The 22,537-nt window shown below is 41.0% G+C and overlaps 1 protein-coding gene across 1 annotated transcript in view; it reads left to right on the forward strand.

The window, feature by feature from the left end:
* cd276 (CD276 molecule) overlaps nucleotides 1-19,603 on the forward strand; it is a 70,817-nt gene extending 51,214 nt beyond the window's left edge. Inside the window, exons 7-8 of the mRNA XM_020080288.2 lie at nucleotides 6,197-6,235; nucleotides 18,727-19,603. Coding sequence (XP_019935847.1) covers nucleotides 6,197-6,219 — 23 coding nt within the window. The 3' untranslated portion in view covers nucleotides 6,220-6,235; nucleotides 18,727-19,603. The remainder of the gene's footprint in view (nucleotides 1-6,196; nucleotides 6,236-18,726) is intronic.
* The last annotated feature ends 2,934 nt before the right edge of the window (nucleotides 19,604-22,537 follow it).

Here is a 22,537-nt window from a genome sequence, read left to right on the forward strand (position 1 = left end):
ACATGCTGGGGTGTCCTGTATGGACAGCAGATATTAGGGCCAAGACTCTATTTTCAGTTTAGTCATATAATGTTTACAGTCTGACATCGAACATGTCTCCACACAAAACACAAACAGTGATACTTTTGGTATGTGTTTTAGGTCAAGACAACATTTTGGCAAATCTCTATTAAAATCTATCTGCACATGAATGCAGATGAATTAAAAATGTGTTACACCTGTTTTGCCGTCCACACGATTTGTTTACTTGCAGGCCACCAGAGTCTGCTGTCATGTGATTGGTCAAACTAAAAACTGACACCAAAAGTCTTCTGAGCTAATATGCATTGAAAACTTCATTGTTCCAAACATATAGGTTATTTTATTTATTGTGCTAAGCATTGCAGGTGCAATAATATCAACTAACATAAGAATCACCCAGAGTTTAGTTTGGCTGCTTTCAAATGGAGTCCAGGTGGCCGGATGGTAACTGGATCCTATACCTGAATGACTTGTGAGTGAATGCTGATGGAGCGTGAGGGCACATGTGAGAAAGGAGACCAGCTCCAGGCACCAAAATCCGTTCAACACAGCAGCCTAGTGGCATAACTCTTCCACTGTGTGTGTGTGTGTGTGTGAGAGTGAGACAGAGAGAGGGAGACATACGCCCTAATTTAGTGATGCCGACGAGCTGTTTTACATTGTGCGTTTCCCCCAAAGCCACTGCTCAGACTGTAAAATCTATCTTGTCTATAAATCTAATGGGAACAAGTTCCACAAGTTCCAAGTTGCACGAAATGCCAACAATAGTGCTGCCGTGTCCTGCACTCAAATGATTCTGTTCACTAAGCCGATGCTTGGCTCGATGTTTCCCCTGCCTCCAGTCTCGATGCCTGGATCTGCTAACATGCTGCTGACTATATACTGGATAACCATATATATTTGCTGTACAGATGACAGACTGGTTCAATATTCTTATCTACCTCTTGGCAAGAAAGCAAATAAGCACGTCCCTCTGACTGTTGAATTATCCCTTCAAATACTAATTTTTTAGCAACCTTTCATTTGAAAGAAGTTGCTTAGGAGTAATCTTTTGCTCCGAAAGAAACTGAATCAGGACAAAATACTTCTATGTGCTTATTTTTTGGTGATGAGGAAGATGTGGTATTATGCTCAGTATGGATGTGACCTTATGAGTCCAGAATTAATTTTGCCATTAGCAACCAGAGCAAGCTCCCTCTGCCTGCTCAGCCTCACTGAATACCCCTCACAGACCTGAGCAGTTCTCCCTCAAGCGTTAATGTCATTACAGTTATTCATTTGACTCCTTCTTTAGTCTGATTGAATTATTTAGCCTTTCTGCGAACAGCAAAGTTAATACCATGTGATTTTAATAAGCTGAGAGGTGAAGGGGAGTCTCTGAGCGAAGTGGGGGGACAATGACTTTTATTCTCTAATGCCTCTCTCATGAATGTTTCAGGGCGATCTGTGCAGCCAGGCGTGGGGTCAGCCAACCCACAACTAGCAAGACTTAACAGTTCAGCATTAGCTAAAGGGGTCCGGGTAAAGCAGAACAGAAGTGTGAGACTGTTGTTCGCCTCTGTTCCAGCGACGAGACGGTGACTCGCGGCCTCCCTCTCTCGTGCGCTCTCCCCATCTTTGTCTTTGTCCTCGCGCCGTCCAGGTGGACGCTGTGGGCAGTGAGCTGGTGAAGTCAAGCTAATGGCTCCGCCTTCGGAGATCACTCAATAAGCACTTCAGACAGGCAGCTTTGTTTTGCCATCTGGCTCCAATTGCGCTGACAAAGGCAGAGGTTCCTACATGAGACAAAGGAGCTGAAATGAGCCCCACTTTAATAAACCCAGGATGATGGTGAGCCACGTTTGTGTGTTATCTTGATGAACTGTCCAAAAGAGAACACGCCTCCTCTTTAAACGCCGCCTTGATTTGAACAATAACCAGTGATAACTATAGGGACCTGCGCTCATTCATTTGCAATGGAGCAGGATCTCTTTGTTACCTTTACAGCAGTGGCAAATAATGTTTAACAAATAGTGGGGCTCCAATTCTGGATTTATTTCCAGGCATCAACTGCACCCCCTTCACACGCACAAAACACACTCATAGGTATGGAACTCCATGTAAATGGTCACACACCTCACACTGAAAGGAGCACTGCCATACACTCATGTACAGCCACAGTTTGCACTGCTCCTGCTGCCTTCATCCTGCACCTCCCCACCTCCTCCCTTAAACGTGTTCAGTTATCTGAGCATGATGTGCTGTTGAGAGAGAGCTGCAGTCACGCAAGTGCAGCTCCTCCTGTCAGAAGTTGGCTTTAGTTTGTGTGCACCAGCCCTTTCTCTCCCCAAAATTCTGGACTCCTAATGCGTCAGGTCTTAACAACCAGGCCGCCGGAAGAGAGAGTTAGTCAGTGACCCAGTTCTTTCACAGAAAAAGAATTATCGGAAAGAACAATTTGACACCCCTCTAAAATGAGAGCTGCGTGTGAAAAACAGGTTTATTAACCCTTCTTAACTGAGGCAGGGTCCCATGAAGGTGGATGGTTAGGGAATATCAGGCCTTTCAGAGCAGCAAAGAGAAGCTCATCCCCTTCACTGTCTTCAGACTATTTGTATTCAGTCCAAAATGCTGGAAGTCCAGTAGCTCATCCTCCTAAATATGTTGATATTCAAGCTCACTAATGTACAAAAGGTTATTCTTGAGCAGGAAAGAGGAAAGTCAAACCGGAGTCACAGTCACCTTGTCTTCATTATTTCTCCCTTCTGTCTGTATTGAGTTATTCACATTACTATGAAAAAACCACATCCTTAATGAGTGGGGAACATTATGTCCACCTTATGTCTCTCATGGGAACCAAAGCATGGCATCGAGAGTTAATGGAGTTTTAAGATTTTAGTTGAGAGTACAGCTGCATGTTCCTTGGAATTACATATTTTTATTGCCTCTGGGGGTTTAATCCATTGTGCGTACCGAATAGTCAATATGACTCATAGTTTTTACATGTTCGTTTAAATATAAAAATGCATTACAGTGGCTGGATGACTGAAGGCAACTAGTAACGACTAAAGAAAAAGATTGATTAATATCTGAACCCTGCGAAGTTTTTGATCATTATTAGTTTTATGAAGCAATGTTTGCAGGCAGTGCATTTCACATCCTGCTGTTTGTTTCATGTTAGTCTGAAAACCAGACCAATCAGAAAGCTTGTGTGTATTTACTCTTGCAGATAGGTTTGGGTCCCCTCCCATTCAGAGCGATTTTTCTATCCTTGCTGAAACTGGTTCAATCTCAACCGTTTTTCTAAAATGTGCTGGGTTTGATGCGATGACTGAGAGCACTAATGAAGCATTTTCATTAACATCCAAGATGGTTGTTGTGGAGTTGTCTGTTGAATCCACTATAAAGACTGTTATATTTTCTCCGAAGGAAGAACAAACTTTCCTGACCAGGCAGGGCCTGGCTTTTAGTGTGACCTTTGATGACTAGACTGGGATTTCACAAATGTAAGAACTTAAGCAGAGAACATGATCACGTGAGAATTGCTGTCTTTTATAGTTTGAAACCAGTTGAAGTCCCACTCATGGATCTGTGTGTTACTAACTGTGCACACTGCACATCCCTTCACTCATGGTCCCAGAACATCTCCTTAACAACAGCAACTGTACCTACAATAATGAAAAGAACAGAAATGTTTCTGGCATTTGCCAATAAACATATATTAAGTCTTAGAACACAACTAAACTAAAACATGGTCTCAGAGCATGCTGGGAGGCTCCACCCATCTACCTCAAACATGCTGCAATACCAGGCTGGATGTTTCTTGTACTGTTCTACTGCACCACTGAGCTCTCATTCACTCCAAGAAGACAAGTCCAGTCAACTAAATATACCCGTTATAAGCAAAACAAGAACACTACTCACACTTCATGATTCAAATCATAGTGAGAAATAAGTAAAGAACACTACTGTAATGTAAGTGGGCATATGTTCACAGTGTTCAGAGCTGTTGTCAGTAACGTATAGCAAGCGTAACAATTTAAAATAGATTTTCATTTACAATGTTCTTTGTTAGTGTGAGTAACAGTGTAAACAAAGCTTTGGTTTTTTGAAAAAGGGGCATAGTTGAGTTAAATTGTTTTATTTATTTTCTGTATCAGAGTATGAAGAGAGTTCTAACGGCCGACTGAAAAACTTCTTTTAATTTTTCTTGGAATTTTTGGCATTGCCTGACCAAGGCATGTTAAAACATTTCAGAAAGGATTCTTATAACATAACCCAGACCTGCAGGTCACTAATATACTATTCCACATTGCTTCAATTGGAATTTAGAAGACTGTGGAAAGCAGCTCCAGGCAGCTCTGCTTGACAGGCCCTTCCTTTTCTACTGGCACCACATACTCGGCCACCGGGCTCTCCCAGCGGTCACACATTACTGACTAAACATATGTAAATAGAACATTCATGTTGCCTTCATTATTAGATATGGGTCACCGGATAACTTCAAGAGCGCTAATTAAAAGAGCTCCCTGCACACCATTGCTTCTTGGGTATTTAAGCAGTGCACTCATGTTCCTTGCTGGTTCAGCAGCATACAGTAAGCTACATGTTTACTATGGTATTATCTCCAAGGGGAACCCAGAGAGTTGCTGTGTTGTTTCCTTGTTGAAGGCCAAGCAGTGCTGGTTTGGTAATAATGAGAAATATAAAATGCCTATCAGATAAATCATAAAGTTCTCACACTGCACCAAATCCTGTAATGATGTACTAATAGATAATTCCTGTGCTTTCTTCCCCTTGTTATTTCTATGTAGATCACATCTTTGCCATGAGAACGTGTTATTTTACATGTTTACTAATTCCACACATCTCTGTTTGTATGTGGAGAACATGGAGTATCTCAAGAACCATTCCTATCATCCACTTCACACTCGGGGCTGTGTTGATTGGTGCAATTTGGTCACAGGATTTGTTCAATATTAATAAAATATGAATAAACAGGAAAACAGCATCTTGCAGTCAGTTCGGACGGGGCCTTAACAGGAAGTCTGTAGACCGAGTTGAACACGTCGACTTCCTAAGATAGAGTCGATAATTATCGCCTGATCATTTTGATAATTTGATCATTTGTTTTTCACCACATTGAACATTCATGTGTGTCGCAGGTGCTGATCTCCTCTGTAGCAGTTCGTCTACAAAGTTTTTACCGAGCAGAATTACAAAGCGTGGGTCAATTGTGTAACAGACTCTGAAATAGCCGACGTGCAACATATGGACAAATAACATCAGTTAAGTAAATCACCATAGGTCACTTTCAAAAAGAGTTTCAGAAAGAAAGCTCTAACCAGTAAAACCAAAGGCCAATCAAACAGCTCATTCCAAATAGGCTTGTTCAGAATGGACACTGCACTGGTATTACAACAGGGGATTGCCAGTTTCAGAAAGTTTGGAAAGAAACTCATCAAGAATGTGCAGCACACGGAGGAACTTCTGCAGAGGTTATCTGCTGGTCTAGTGAGGAATAGGCCACCTGATCTTTGTCTGAAGAGATAGAGGAAAAATGGCAGCACCTAAATCATTCGGAATAAAGAGCGTTGTCACGGTTTTGCATTCAAATGACTCATGTGCTCTGCATCACAACAACGAGCCAGTTCCATTGTCCGCTGGTTTTTTACGTGTTAATAGTGTAATGAATGCTTTTGTGAGTACTTTCGGAAATCTCTTCACTTGGAGAAATCCCCCTGCACAGGTGCCGTTTACATCCTTCTGCCATCACCCCCGCCTTGTTCCCTTCCACCCAGTTCTTCCATGTAATCTATGCTCCTCTGACAGTACAGCCAAGGTCCAGTGGGAGAGGGCCTATCCATCTCACTACCCCAATCTGCCTCCCCTGTTTGGTTCCACATGAGCACTCAGCTGCTGTGACTAATTAAATAAAACGCTGTGCCCTCTGCTTCCTGTTAGCCACGGCAAGGTTGGTGCACAGAGATGGAGCAGACGAGGAGGAGGAGAGGGAGGAGGGAGGCAGAACGAGGAGGGGATGCGATAACAACCGCAAATCCTGTGATAATGCTTTGAAGACAATAGACATGAAAGTTGATGACAGCATGAGCACTTTTCAGAATTTGCACTGTTCTGGTATTTTATTGATACAGTTTTTGAACTTATTCATTCTTGTTTGTTCTCCTCTCCTCAGCCATGACACCACTGAAGAGTTAAGGCCAAGAGAATAAAGGTGAGCATGATTTTAATCTGTCTTTAAGTACATCTGAGTTTTTATGTACTGCTCAGGTGTCACTTTTTTCTGTTCTCCTGTTTCCCCCGATCTTCTCTGCAGCGTTAATGCTCTGGGAGGACACTGTGTCTTTGGAGGCTTTGGAAAAGTGCTGCTGTAATGAGGCTCGGCTGCATTAATTCAGCAGACATGGGGATATGAGAAGTCTTGACATTTTGATTTTAAGGAATTACAGGTCACTGGCTGATAGATAGATAAATCTATATTTTATCTATCATGCTAACATTAATTCCACGGCCTTCTCAGATGTGTAATGTATGATTATCATGAGGCCTTTTTTTGTTTTTTTTCATTGGAAACTTTAGCGTCATCCTGAAGTTTTCAAACTGTCAGCTTCACAGCTTGTGCGGATCTGCAGCTGCCACTTCACTGTTTACAAGAAACCATACATATTAAGGTTAATGGGATCATTTAGTTACAATAAAGCAATGTGTCACAAAAAAATAATACATTCTCTTATAGGTGAGTTCCCATTAAGCACAACTGCACTAGCAAGTTTTCACTGTGAATTTTGCAATCAGATATGCTACCCTCACCATCATGCTGGATGGATACCCACCCCGGTGACCATTGTAGAGACACTTGCACAACAGTCAACGTCTCGTCGTCGGTGATCAGTGGCTGGAGGCATTATGTTTTTGGGTTGTCTGTCTATCCGCCCGTCCATTCCATTCCCATGAACGCTGTATCTCCAGAACACCTTGAGGGAATTCTTTGGCATAAAGATGGTATAAAGATTTGGTATAAAGATCAGCTTGAGGGAATGTCGTCAAATTTGGTACAAAGGTTCACTTGAACTCAAAAATGAACTGCTTAGATTTTGGTGCCTGGGGTTCAAAGGTCAAGGTCACAATGTCTTCATGTTACTGTGAATGTGGTATATTAGGACTGCCCATAGGGAATTTCATTTCATATGGTACAATTCATTGGACTCACTGATTAGATTTCACTGGTCAAAGGTCACAGTGGCCTCAAACAACAAACAACAGCCTCTTGAATTATATCCAAGACTGCTTTAGAGAATTTCTTGTCACTTGGTGTCACAGTGGCATTACATGAATCTGAAAAAAAAGTATGTAGAAATTTGTACACGGAAATTACACTGGTTGGCGGAGGCATACAACTGCAGGGCGGTAATTCTAGTTTCCTATTGAGTATGGTTGAACTGCACTGTTAGAATCTTTATGGCACAATACTGCACCCAGAAAACATTTTACTTTTTACTTTTTAAGGCAGATTTGCAGCTACATCTTTGACCCCCAACCTGAATTTTGGCTATTGATCGTAAATGGTGAAAAGGTAAAGGAACCAAAAGTTAGAAAAGTCAAGACTGCAGCTGCCTTGTTGAGGTTTGGCAGTACCAGACGACATTCCTTCAAGAAGTTAAAGAAGATAGGTGCATACTCCCTCATCCATGTGGACAAATCAGAGATTCACATCGAGACCTTGTGGTGTATCTGTTTGGAGGCAACAGTTATCTGAATCTGGTTAAAATTAGTTTGAGATCAGGAGGTCAGTCCCACGTCCTCGGCCAAACTGGCAGGACATATGGGAAAATGTGGAGTTGGTAGCAGTGTTCAGTGGTTTGATCCAAGTCTCAGTTAGCAGCAGAAGCTCAACTGATAGCTGGCTGGCATGAATATTTACTACTGACTGGCAGCTCCACTACCTAACATAGAAGAAGGCACATGTGAGTGAGGATTGTTGCAGTGAGTCTAGTCAGATTCTTTGCCGTCTGGCATAGTGAATATTTTTGTATTTGTTGAAGACAATAAGGAAGAGAGTGGAGGCACATTTGAGAGTCCTGAGTTTGACAGTATTTAGCAAGGACACAGTGGAGTTCCCCCCCTAGATATCTAACACTACAAATATGTAAAAGAAATATTGTAAGACAGAGTGTGTTGTATGATATGTACTGAAGAGCCTCATCTGGGGAGCAAAGAGGTGCTGAATAGACTTTCAGCACCATGGACAGTTACACTCCCTCCACTGACATGGGAGGGGATGATGTGTGAAAGTGTTGGAACGTGTTGACTTGCTTTGGTTTCAGGAAACTGGGTCTGTTGCTGGTCTGTTTGATTTTAACTACGGAAGAGAGTTATTCCCTCCATAATACATAAGAACCATTGTTACATCATCAGTTCAGCTGCATCACCAATGAAAGAGAGATGCATTTATTATGGGCACAAGATCTGGAATCACGCTGTCTGTATCTTCCAGCTGTGTCCATGAAAACTGTATCCACATGTGGAGACAAGGATAGTTGTACATTTAGACTTTAACCGTTTATATTTTATATCTTTGTAGGAATCTTGGGGCCCTTAGTTGTGGTACATTTTCAGTATCTTCACCAGGTTTAGCGGATCTTTCTTAGTTTGACCTTTTCTCAGTCTCCATGATGCTGAAGAAGCGTTGTATTTACTATTTGAGTGTTTGGCAGGTAGTTGAGTCTCAGAGTGCAAAAGATTATGGCGTGCGTTTTTTTTGTAGTAACCCAGTTATACCGTCTAACTGAAGGTTGACTGTATGGCTGCATGATATTTTAATGACTCCACTCTAGCAGCAGGGTTACCTGGACCTGCAAACAGCAGCAGTAATACAGTGATAGGCAGGCAGGCATTTCCCACATTCAGAGCCAAGGTGCTGGCAGTGTTGGACCTTGTGACCCTTGGTGAGATGAATGATAGGGGCCCTATGTATGTTCCCTCAGCCTGTGTCAGGGTACATCTCCCTCACTGAACTCAGGGTATTTTTGTGTCCAAATGAGAAAAATATCTCCTCCGTTTTGTTGTGACATAGATGTTTTGATATTGATTGGTGATATTTTAGAAGACATTTAAGAGGCACTCCATCAATTTTGATTTGACTCCTACTGATGTTTTGGGGCTTTGGAGAGATAACAGGAAAGTGTAGCTGCTCTGTGTTCTGTCAGAAATGAGACACAATTCGATAAATTTATCCGTTTAATGTTAAATATTTCTTGCTGTTCTAAACCACTCCAACTTCATTCATTCTAAAAACGGGAACCCGTACTGGAAGCCCCTATATTCCTAAGACTTAGCAGCACCTCAGAAGCAGGAACGGTTTTGACACACTGTTTATATTTGGCATCCATGTCTGTGTATGTAGAGTAAAATAAACTGGATGATGCTGCTTAGTCACACCACTGTCTGTGAGTCATACTGACTTCACTGCTACCTCACTTTAGCATACAGTACAGACCCACACACTACCAGCGGTTTGGTGTCTTACGTGTGGCTATCTTTTATCACATTGACGTGTCAGTTACAAATTGTATTTATGAGACACTGATTGGTCATTGCCGCTGCACACAGAGTGAATAAAATGTGATAGAAAGCACAAAAATGTAATTTCCTGTAGCTAGCCAAAATAAAGTCTGGCCAGCAGGACTCAAAGAGAGGACATTAGTCATTTCTGTGGTATCCACTGACCTTCTCCGAGACTGTTACTGCTAGGTAATGTCCCCTCACCCGTAGACCTCTCCGCTGCTGAATCATCCTGGATCAATTATTCTAATATTTGTGTGGCAGTTTTGCTATCGATTAATGGATTTATGCAGAGTGCAGCATATCTTATTTAATAAAGCAGGTTCTGCATTTAATTAAGTCGTTTACGAGTCAGGGGGCACTTTGTTTTCATAAACCTTTTTGTTATCGATACACAGGGTCGCTCATGACTTATGTTTATCCACTCAAAAGCGTTATTGTTTCATCACAGCAGCCAAGTCCAGATAACAGAGTAAATAGCTATCTGCAGCCCACTCAATGTCACACTGCTTTGTATGTTATATAAACATACACACTAATCATGATGATGATGATGATGATGATGATGATGATGATGATGTTTCTCTCAATTGAAAAAATAGTACGGTGGCCCTGAGAGCTCAATGCACCATTTGAGAAAACCCATGGAAATGTAGAAAACATTTGCATCAACTTGACAATGCACAGCATTAAGAAAACACACAACAAATACTCACAACACTATATACTCACAACTCAACCAAATACTCACAACACAATTGAGTGAGTATTTTCAGTGTTGTCATTATTTGCAGCATGTTTTCTATTTGCTGCACATGTGTTGTCAAACTGATGTTGTTTCCATTCGCATGTGTTTTCTTAAGTGAAAATAGAAAAATTTTAAGTACAGAGACATTTCTTAAAGGTGGCTGTTGATCACAATTGTCTTCCCCCCTGATCCTTTAATAACAAACCATGTTTTTTTGCTGTTATCCGTGCTTCTCTTCCTACTGACGCAGCAGAGTTAAGTCAATGTCAAGAGCGCTGTCATAAATATGGGTCAAAATCCACATAAGTCCAAAAGCTAACATGATGCTTCAGAAAACAGAGTGAGTCACTGGTTATTTTCAGTTTTCAGCCTTTTCCTCTGTTATTGCCAGTGGATGTATACTCACCTACTGTTGTGTAACCACACTGTCCGAATAATACTGGTTCCAGCAACCCTTGAAATTTTTTTATATCCCCACAACTGACTCATCCGACATCTTGAGAAACTTTCTATATTTCCAGGTGAAATTATGCATTGGATAGACCTGGGTTCATAATTTACAAGGATTTACAGTCTTTTTTTGTTCTTTATGTATGTAAAAGGGGCAATAAGGAATGGCATTGTTCAGAACTTTGGCCGAGCCAGAGACGGCTCCAAATCAGAAGAGGATAAATATTCAAAGGCAGTCATGTATTGAATAAAAGAAAAACTCAGTGAAATGAGGAGCAGCATGAACCACCCGGTCATCTACCTGAGGACTTTCGATGAATTCCAATGAGAGCACAGATTACATTTTTTTAAAGATAGGCCCTATAGGTGCAATTAGTGCTACATAATAGCACTTTCCCTCTGCTCCTTCAGCAGAGCTGTGAAATATTGATTTAATTCCCTACTATATATTCACTTAAACTCTGGACTGTCATGCTAAGAATATATCTCATTGTTACACTTTTAAGCAGTAATAGCTTAGGGTTTACTCTGTCATGGTTTTATAAGTAGAGAGTCCATATAGAGAGTCTTTCCTCAAAGGATGGAGAGGAGATGAAAGTGGGGGGAATAGAGAAGAAGTTTGGCAGGAAGAGAATAGCAAGTGTAATTAAAAGCCTGTAGCCAGGTGTAGGAGACGGGATTTGAGGCCTCGAAAGATCTTTTTTTTTAAGTTGGTGGGAAGAGTAGGGAAGGATTGAAGGAGACTGCTACACGTGGCAGATGAGGTCTGGCAGACACTGAGGATGTCAGACAGGACACTTGCGATAGTTTCTCTCCAGGGATGTGCAGGGCGTCTTGAAGCAGCATTTAACTCACTATTCCAGTATCTCTGCTATCTGCATTATTTATGCTTTTGTCTCAGCCATTTATCAGCATTTTTTTTATTTTGCGGCCTCATTCTACTGTACATCACCTGTGATGGAATAGGTTATGAAGATGATAGTCTCTGAGAGAAGCCAATAACAGAATATAGTAGCTCATGTTGATATCAGAAAAGTGTGCTGCATAGCAATCTCTGCATACTGTTGAAAACCTTGCCAAACATCCATCCACACCATAATAGTGAAGTGAAAAAAAATATATAAATGGGAGAATACTGTGTTGGCTCCACTTTCTTACCTTTATATTAATTTTGAGGATATGAAACTGGTAATATGTGAGCTATGGTAGGAGCCGCACAGCGGCCGAATCACTGATCGATGACAGCTAATGAACACGGTAGGAGTTCTGCTCTGTTTGCCTCTCGACAGAGCGCTGCCTTCTCTAGAGAGCTCTTTTTTCTCCTGTTTTTTTGCCAGAAACGCACAGGAGCCCTCATTGAAACCAACTGCCTCTGGGCTCAATTAGCTACCATAGATTCCTCATGATGCAGATGAGAGATTGTGTACAAGAGGAGCGATGTGGCGAGGTTGGAAAACACACCCAAAGAGCAGTGCATGCATGAGTTCCGACAACTGGAACATTATGATGCTGAGATACGCTATCAATGTATAGATGATGAAAAAAGCTGTTACGAGGTCTGTAACAATCAAAATAAAGAGATTATTGGGAAAATCAGAACAGCCTCTGTCTAAGTTTTAGGATATTTTATACTGTTTTATCCACTTAGGTGTTGACATCTTCATCACATGGAGCAAAATACTAGTGCAGCAGCTGCACTGTAACCTGTGACCCTGAGGCGGATGTATGTTTGCAACTAATAGCTCCATGTTAATGACTTTATGTGTGGTCACTAGGCTGCGGTATTTATCACAGCATATTAGACTCACTTAATATTCCTTACTCATGGCGCTTGCTGTCAACTTCATTTCCTAACCACCATGTGTGAAGTAGCATAAATGAAGGACAACACTTTTTGACTATTCATCAAAGCCAGCCCTCTTTGCTCCTTTTGGTATCTGAGTCTCCCTCATGGGGTCTCTGAACCTTTGCTCTTTTGAACTGTTCTCTTTGGCAGCAACCAACAATTCCCAGAATAGTTTTTATAATTAGCGTTACAAGCAGGAGCTGGCGTTTTTTAAATGGATTGCTGCCTATTGTTTACAAAGGATGGCTATCAAAGACAATATGTTCAGCACCAGAGAATTTACAGATGGCACAAACCTAAACACTGAGCAGTCCCCCCACTGCGATGGGAATATGCTAAACATGTTGTTGGCTGAATGGCGAGATGACTTTTATGTGTAGCTTTCTGAAGTGTTCTCACATAATCGTGAAGTTCCACATGCTCAGATAGAGGGAGTTTAAACGTGCACATCTCTGCAGGCTACTTAACTTTACTTACTGTAGCAGTAAATTAACTAATGGGATAAGGAAAACTGTGATCTTATCACTTATGTGGGAAATTGTGATATTTTTCAACATGGGCCCAATGTTTATAAATGTGGGTCTGTAATTGAATGGCACTTACAAAAGTTTTGGAATCAGTCCAGTAGATTGTCTCTGTCGGTAGCCGCAACGTGGTGGCAGTGACTACAATGTAATCTTATGGGGCAACTGTGACTGTGCGAAAAACGTCCACTAAAAGTGCTTTTTGCTACAACAAGAGGCTCAATTGGTATTCTGGTTCTTTGCAGACTCACTTGCAACCGTGCAGCAGCTAGTTGTTCCCGCTGTGCTTCTCTCTCTGCAACAACCCATATTTCAGAGTCTCACTTACCAATCTAAAGAAAGCCCTTTTATAGGACATTTTGCGGAATACTGGTCCTACTGGACCGATGTGAACGACTATTGGACCTAAAATACTATTCATTTGATCACCAGCATTTCCATCCATAGGGACCAGGTTGAAAAATACTGGCATTGCCCTTTAAAAACACTGACTTCAGAATGTTTTTGGGAAGAGGTTGTTCTGTTAGAGCTAAAGCATCAGGTACCATCAATGTGGTGTAGTCAATCAGTGGTGCACTAGCAAATATTCAACCAGTCAGAACAGTCTATCAGTCAGTTTCCTGTCCTGTGATTACATTATCTTAAAAACCCAGTGTATGCTGCCTAGTCACTTATTATTATCTAAAGCCTTTTTCAGTGCTGCCTCCAGTCTGCAATGTTTTCTCAGCAATTACACGACTGTCTGTGTCATTTCCATCCCTCTATTTTACAGTCTGTGACATTGGCAACAACAAGGTGCACAGACACAGTAGGGTATCGGTAATTGTGCATCAGGCAGCAATTATTTATTGCTATAAAATATGTAGCAAACTATTTTTACACACTGTCAAGCAGTTATTTTACATAAAGTAAAGTCATTAAAAGACATAAAATATATAGTCTGTGTATACGTTACCAAAATCATTTGTTTGGCATTGACCTCTGTATACCGGTGATAATCTAAGGTGTGCAATATAATGGTCCTGAATAAAAACTCATTGACGTAAACATGTCACAGCTTTGTTCAGTTCAGCATACAAGGTGACAGTCACCTTCACGCTGCATCAGCAAACAAATAAATCACAACACAGGTGGAAGATGGTCATGGCATGTCACCCCGTGTGACTCTAGATATTCATCCAGATTTACATACTCATTGAATAAATGGTATAGGGTAAATGATTGACTCGCCCACTGAGGTGCCCTGCGTCCCAGTGTGAGCACAGAATAAACTGTGACTCTTTCTCTCCCCTCCTCCCCTCCTGGATTTACTTTTCTCCTGGTACTGAGTCACCTCGCCTCTGGGGCTTACCGCAGGAGTCTCTTCAAACGATCCTTTAGACTGAAGTGAAGAATCAAGATTAATGCACTTCCACGTCCCACCCAGGCTCTTGGGGAAAAAGTCTTATAATTAACACCAGGGGGCTGCAGGTTGATTTTGGAGAGAGGTCAAAGGTGATGTACCTCAACCACAGAAAAAGAGCTGATAAAAGATGGTTGGAGTGTGTGGTGTAGGCTGTGGCTTTGGAATAACACTAGTGTGATAACAGATTTCTTTTCCCCTTATTTTGTCAATTCCATAGACCTTATTCTGCAAATGTTTTTTCACATTTCTGTGTTTCTACATCGTAACTGTCTGCCCATATCCTGCAGGAGAAAAGATGCATGTAACCCTAATTATATTTAAAAGAAAACTTAGATCATTTTTGTGTTTAAACAATTTATTTAAGCTTGTTGGCCTAGCTTAGCACAAAGACTAGAAACAGCAAGCCTATAGCTCTGTCCAACAAAAGTGACAAACAACTAGTTGTGGTTCAACACTGACGCTTTATGTGACTATTTCTTTACCAAGGAAAGGTTAGTTTATAATATTTACTCAGACATTTGTAAACATGACTATGACACTCAACTATATTTGCTGGCATATTTGGAAGTATAAACCATACAATTCACTTACCATGTATTTACATGCATGGTTAAGCCTAATAATAATAGCCTCTTTTATTTCTTCTCACAATGATGATACTAACCGCTATTTGAATATCTCCGACACCTCACTATTTGTGTCCTGCAGGACCCAGGGGATCCTCTTTCTTTTGCAGCCCCTCTACTGTAAGGCTTTTAGAGTATTTGTTGAAATGTAAATGTTTCCATAAAAGACTGTATGTATCTCATTTTTTGAGCAGTATACGTTTCGTAATTATCCATTCTTGCATGGTTAAATTGTCAGTGTGTGTTTGATCGTGATCCTTAAGTATCATAGAGGTTAAGCGACATTCTCATTATCCCAGATACTTCTCCAAGGTTGTTTCACTTTCTTTCACAGTCCCACGCCTGGTGTTTGTCTTTGATTGTTACTTTGGTTGTTTTTGTTTCTGTCTGTGTCAGAAAGCAGCAGGCCTGCTGATTTTGTTCAACTCCAGATACAAACAAAAAAGAAGAAAGAACAGGGAAGTTACACAGTGGAGAGAATGAAATGTGGCACTCACATTTCAATGTATATTAGGTAAGAAATGGGCACAGTGTGGATTTACAATGGCTCATTAGATTGAATTCATTGTGAACAGTCTACTATAGCTGGGGCAAATTAGTGTGAAATCTGGTGAACTTGCTGTAAATGAATCTGTCCATCAGCTCATGTCTCAGGTGTTGGAGTGGATGAGCAGTTATGCTGCCGTGGCCGCTCTGGATTCACAGACGGAGAGAAGCCGTCGATTAAACACTTACGTTGCAGTTTGCGTTTTTTTTACGAATCCAAGGAAAGTCAGGCTCGTTGTTCCTGTTATTTTCTAAGATGTTAATTATCTCTGCTGAGGATGTTCTTCGGATGTCTGGGGGCAAGTAGAGGTAGATTTAAATCACGTACATGTGTGAAAGCAGTGTTTTGTAGTCTTCATTTAGATGATGGATGAATTGACAAGTTGGATTACTCTCTGTCAGGAGGCAAATAGGATCCAGACTTCAAATACAGTGCTGCTCCGTAAAACAGACATCCTCGAAGTGAGCTTTGCAATTTGCAAGGATTCCTATCATTTAGGACATGACAGACTTTATAACTCTATCAGTTTTTGCTTTGACATTTTGAAGCTGCTGGCAATGCCCTCAGGGTTTTATCTAGGATTTGTCTACATCACACCAGCCTGTCATGAGTGAAATGTAATAAAAGGATGATAATGAGCATCAATTAGGAGGAGTAGGAAGACGCTCGGTAGCAGAACTTTTCTTGTATTTCTTGAGATGAAATATTAGGATAGACACAGTTAGTGCTTCAAACATGAGAATACATCTGCTTAGTGAGTGCACACTGACATTCATGTTTTAGTACAGCGGAAACAGCTTGCTGTCATCACGATTTTCTCAGACCAAATTGTTCACTATAAGAGGTTGATTACTATAGCTGCATTGCGTTGCTCCTATTTGATAATCACAGAACTTGAGGGGATGGTATCTGCGTTTTTTTAAGTGCATGCATGCACGCACATACACACACACTGACTCCGCAGCTCACTTTTCTCTCTCTCTCTTGATCTGATTCACAAACTCACACACACCGATACCGACTCAGCTGACATCACTGTTCAAACATGGATTTGTTTGAAATGACGCCACAATGTCTTTACTGATCATCACAAAAGTATCAATACTTTTCTTAAATGAGTAAAATCTTTCTTCACAACTGCACATTCATTTATCAACTCAGCTCATCTCTCACCCTGACCCGCACACAACAACACACGCACTCATACACACAAACAGTGTGATCGGAGATACAGTATGTGTAAACTCAGACTCAGGCAAAAACTACAGAATTTGTGAACTTAGACAATGTATGAAGAGCCGGAGGAGATGGAGGGGCACACTCTGTTTGACTGATTCAGTTGGTAGTGCACAAAAACTGTCACAAATATATTTTTTATGGTCCTAACATGTATGAAAAGACCCAAAATGTACACTGTAACCAATTAATCATTAATTGATCTAATTGACTAATTAATCTTTTTGAGCAAATTGCATTTGAATAGTAACCATTCTGTCCCAAACTTTTTGATCCATATAAAGGGTTGATCACTATATCCATTTTCCATTGTACATCTAAATCAAAAGTACAGTGATGATGGTCTAGACAAAAAGCTTTAGTCTTAATGGTATAGAGAGCATGTGTTTCCACTACCACCAGGCAGAGCCTATTAGCTCCTCACTGGGTACTTAAAAGAAGAAAGAGAAATTAAAAGATCACAGTCCTGATGGGCAAGCTCACTGTATTCATTTAGGAGTGCAGCTGCGTACAGATATAGCCGACTGCCTTGAATAATGTATCTAAAAACTGAATCTTCGAGCCTATAGGCAACTGTATTGCTTTTAAAAGCTTCAAGCAGGAGAGAGTCATGTGGGACATGATTAAAGTCCACCCGAGTTAATTCAAACTGTTAAATGATGCAGGGAGAGCAATTTTTTTCACTATGGTGGGGGGGGGGGGGGGGGGGGGGTCCACGGGGGCCACGAGTGAAAACAGTGTGATACAGTGAGGAGGATGACTTGATGGAGAAAGTATTGAAGGTCCTTGGAAACACAGCTTCCAAATTACCACCAAGGAGGATATTTTACCACCAAGGAGGATATTTTACCACCAAGGAGGATATTTTTTCATGTTTTCAGGCTAATCAGGGGACAGACAACATGGAGTGTGTGCAATTTACTGCATATCCAAATAAAAATCCGGATGTAGTGGATTTGAATAGCAGATATAATAGTAAATGTGCTGCATTTAAATAGCACTTTTCTAGTCGTAACAACCATTTAAACTGCTTTACAGTACAGGTTATATTCACCAATTCAGTCATGGATCTCATTTACACGCTGCAGGCACAGCCCTCAGGAGCAATTTGGGCTTCAGTGTCTTGAACGCATACTTCCTAAGATTTCAGCATGCAGACTGGACGAGCAAGGAATCAAATCATTGACCTGATGATTTTCCTCTCTGAGCCACAGCCACGTCTTGTATATTGTCGGGCTAATACTAACAATGTTTTTGATCATCTATTCATCTTTTGATTATTTTTTTGATTGATTGATTACTAATTGAATAAAAAGATGAACGTGACAGTTAATATTTTTCAGCTGTTTATTCAAAAAGCAACTTGTCGGTCTTCTGTTACAAATATCTGCAAATAATTACTACAATGATTCCAGTTTGTAATAATATATAATTCTAATCTTGCTGTAATTCTGTAAAAAAGATCCCTTAACTTGAACTAGCAGATCAGTGGCTTTGGCTTTGTGTTGAGCGCCATTCTAGTTACCTATGTATTGATGCTTAATGTGCTTGTTTTGCGATTAGAAATAATGATAGAAATGTATCAGTAATCTTCTTGTGAGACCAGATTTTACTTGCTCTGTTTGCTTTAGATATTGGGTCGGCTGCTGGTTATTGTGACCAGCCGTGCAGTGTTTTGTTATTTTTCAAAGCTAATAACCTCTCTCACGGTGAACGACCTGACATTATATGAATTGTGTTTTTGTGTCTTTTTTTTTTCCAGGAGCTGGGGCCAGACGGCGAGCAGGAGATGAGCCTGGCGGGTAATCCCAGTCCACCTATCCATCAACCTGGAGACTATTTCCAGCGTCCCCTACAGAATGTCAAAGCCTCGCTGAGCAGAAGATGAGTCCATCATCTTCTTTCTAAGACTTTCCCTCGAGTTTCCATCAAAACACATAAACACATCATGTGCCATTATTTTTTATTGCCCTCCCTTTTTTTTCTGTCAATGGAGGGCCGCAGCAGTGAGTGAATGCAGCTGAGCGGGTCGTCCTCTGTGCAGTATGCAAAGGAGATGCTCTGTTTGAGAACTACAGGATGTGACAGGATCTTCTCTCGGTCGCCGACATCAGTCTGTATGGGCTTCGATGGGGCATGTGCCAGAGATCTCCTGTCTAATAGGAAGTGAGACACTTAAAGAAATGACCCTGCCTCAGTTGCCATCACTGACTCTCTGCCAGGGAGAGAGCTCGGCTCTCCCATTACTCCTGCACTTGCTAATTAGCGTCTGTCGTTGGAGTAACTTGTACCTGTCAGTGTGTGTCGCTCTTCTATATTCAGCAACTTGAAGGAATTGAAATTGAATGCCAGCTAAGCTCCAACAAACTGCAAATGGTGCATGGGATACACCCTGATTCTCTCGCTGACCTGACAGCCATATATGTAAGAAATAGTTTTTAATGAACACAGACTGTCTCAGCTAGTTGGTGTGCAATGTTTTATCTCCTCCAGGCTGGGGACTGTACAAGTCGTTTTATTGCTTCTTTTTATTTTTTGGTACTTGAGCAAGTCCCTGTGCCATATGTCCATGTATGAATGCCAAAGCCATTTGCGTCAGATAACCCAGTGCCTATTTACATTAAAGAGACTTGTTTAAACTGCCTGGTCATTGGTAATTATTGGTCCCAGTGTCAGGGCAACATTGTGCTTGTTCAAGCAAAGCAAGGTCGAGTTTATTACAGACATTTCTTCTCCTGCAGGACGAGCTACGCTGCTCAAATTCATCCTCCTGTTTTTTTTTCTCATGAGTTGCCGAATAGACAACTCTACATAATGAGTAAGACATGAATTATGGTCAGAGTAATACAAATATTTCATTTACATGCAGATCAACACTGACAAGTTGAATTGTTCCTGTTAGACAAGGTCCTATTTTAGAGCTAATCCCTCTCTGTTTGCAGATGCTCAGTCATCCCAAACATTTTACTTGTTTTGAATAATGGATTTTCACTGGGATTGTTTGTTGCTGTCATATGTGAAATAGCTACCTTGCATCAAGTCTGACTTATATAAGTTTTGCAGAAATATCCCCCGGACACACACACACATGCACAGGAACACGCTCTCATACTGTGTCCTCTGCCTAAGCTGGATGAGACTGTTGATCAAACCCCAGGCTCTGCACAAGTGCGCAGATCTCTCTGTACAGTAGCCCTTGACCTTGCTGCGTGTCCTCATAGCCCAGACACCCGCCTGAAATTAAATTACAGATTAGTGGCTCTAGACCCAAAGAGGGGTTTATTTGGTTGGCCCCTCTCTGAGAAGCGCTCACTCTCCCATTCAGAGACTGAAAAAAAAAAATGTCATGGGATTTAAGGAAGAAAATGCCAGTCTTCAAGACAGTTTCTTCTTCTGACTGCAAGAGCTGGGACCAGTGGTGCCCTGCAACTGAATTGTCTGTAAAGATTCCTAAATCTTGCCAAATAGGACAAAGGACAGAGGAGTGGAGGAAATAGGTTTGTGAGTTGTGAAGTGCGTCAAAGCAAAAAACAAAGAATAAATAAATGAATCATAGAAAAGAAAGAAGAAAGAAAGTCTTGGGGAGCAGCAGTTCACTGCTGAAAGTACACCTTAAGAACAAAATGAAATTATGAATTCAATTAAAATTATTATTTCGAGGCCGAGGGAGCAAATGCCAACCCCTCATTAATTTGAAAGTCTGTCAAGCCTTTCGTTGTCCCTAATTACAAATTAGTCACTTTAGAAAACATTCAGTGGCAAGTGACCATCCAATGGAAATCAAAAGAGGATGAAGAAAAACAGGGATAGTGGTGAGAAAGGGAGAAAGAGAAAGGGAGAAAGAGAAATTACTTACTTATAAAGTTAATAAATAGAACATCTAACTAAGGGAACACTAGGTTCCGCAGTCTTACTAAAAAGACTGTGGCTTATTTGAAGGAAGCCCACTTGATTTGGCTGGACGAGTTATAGTTCTGCACTTAACTCGCTCCACATCCGTAAATGATCACAGTAAATGCCACCTTTCACAAACCCGGGTTCAAGAGGATAAATGCTTAAGATGCTAATGTCACGTCTTTATTTATCTATCAATATAAAACACTTGGCAGGGTTCTGACTTGCCCCTCAGCCAAGCCTCAGACAGCTTTACCCACACAAACAATCATCTCACAGATTTAATAGTCTTGAACCCAAATATAATCGCACTACAAGATGAGAAAATAATGATGCATTACCCCCCAAAACACAGTGTCTCTTCCTTGACGGTCCCTGGGGTGAAACTGTAAATCCCACTGACTGTTATTTTTTAAAACAAACTCACAATTTTGCAGTTCCTGTTCTTATTGGAAACTTGGACCAATTCGATAAATGAAATATGAAATGATAGATTCCTGCTCGTATAAAAGTTGCTTGTCTTATGTGATAGTGGGCACAGTCCACACGCTCCATTATTTCCACCATGTTTTTTTCTAGAAAACTGAAAGCTGTGGGAAACCATGTTAAAAAACAAATCAAATATTTGTCTGTGAAATTTCTGCTTATTCATATTTTGTTCCACATGGTTTAAGTTGATTCAGCAGCTGAGAGCAGAGTATATATGAGCGTCAGCCATTTCCATAACCGTTCAAAGTGTCCTGTGATCACTTCCCCAAGTTTACGCTCCATGAATGTACAAAAACAGGAACCAGAGGAAAGACGACTATAGTCCCCGATAAGTTCTGATCAGTCTAAACTGCCACACACACACACTCACACATAGACACACTTCATACACTGCCTTGGTACATGCTGTTATTGTGAACACATCTGTCGGCTGTTTGTGGCTAAAAACACAGACTGAACAAACTCCGGCAGTCAGATCTGCACAAATAAATCCAAACAAAAAAAAAGAAATTGCCATCAGCCCAGACGGGATGATCCAATATTTAGAAGCGAGAGAGAACACCAGCACTCCTATTTTTCTAAAAGCTACTCCACACTCAGGCAAAACAACAGAGCTATGCTCCCACTCCACACAGCTCTCATACCTGCAGCTCGGACTATGGTTCAAAAACCACAATAGATTTATATTAGCACTTCTGCTGCTCTGCATTTGACTTGATTTGAACAAGAGGTCCCAGTAAAGTAGTCCCTTAAATGTGCCCAGCCGTACTCCTTAAATTTTAGTACACATTAAATGCATAGTGTGCTCCAGTAAATATCCCAGAGGTTTTTTAGCCTTTTGTTTAACACATATTTTCTTTGCATATACACCTCTTATACAATTTCCCTGCTACATGAATAATTTCCATTACTAAAAGTAACTTCAGTCACACAGAGAGGAGGCAGCTGGCTGCTTTTCCATTTCATACTTGCTTGTGTCCCATATTGTGTTCAGGATGGGACACCTGAGGTCAGTGGCTGTTCACAGGCAGTCCTGTGAAACCCACAACTCTGCTCGTTTCATGCAAGCAGTCTAATCAGGGACTGATTCACACCAGGGACAGCAAGTGAATGCAATTAAGTAGATGGTAGGGAAAAAAAGCCAGCTCCAGGATTGAAGACCACTGTGTAATTGGTTTATTCATGGAAAC

The sequence above is a fragment of the Paralichthys olivaceus genome, chromosome 1, assembly GCF_024713975.1.
Source record: "Paralichthys olivaceus isolate ysfri-2021 chromosome 1, ASM2471397v2, whole genome shotgun sequence".
In the NCBI taxonomy this organism is placed as follows: Eukaryota; Metazoa; Chordata; class Actinopteri; order Pleuronectiformes; family Paralichthyidae; genus Paralichthys; species Paralichthys olivaceus.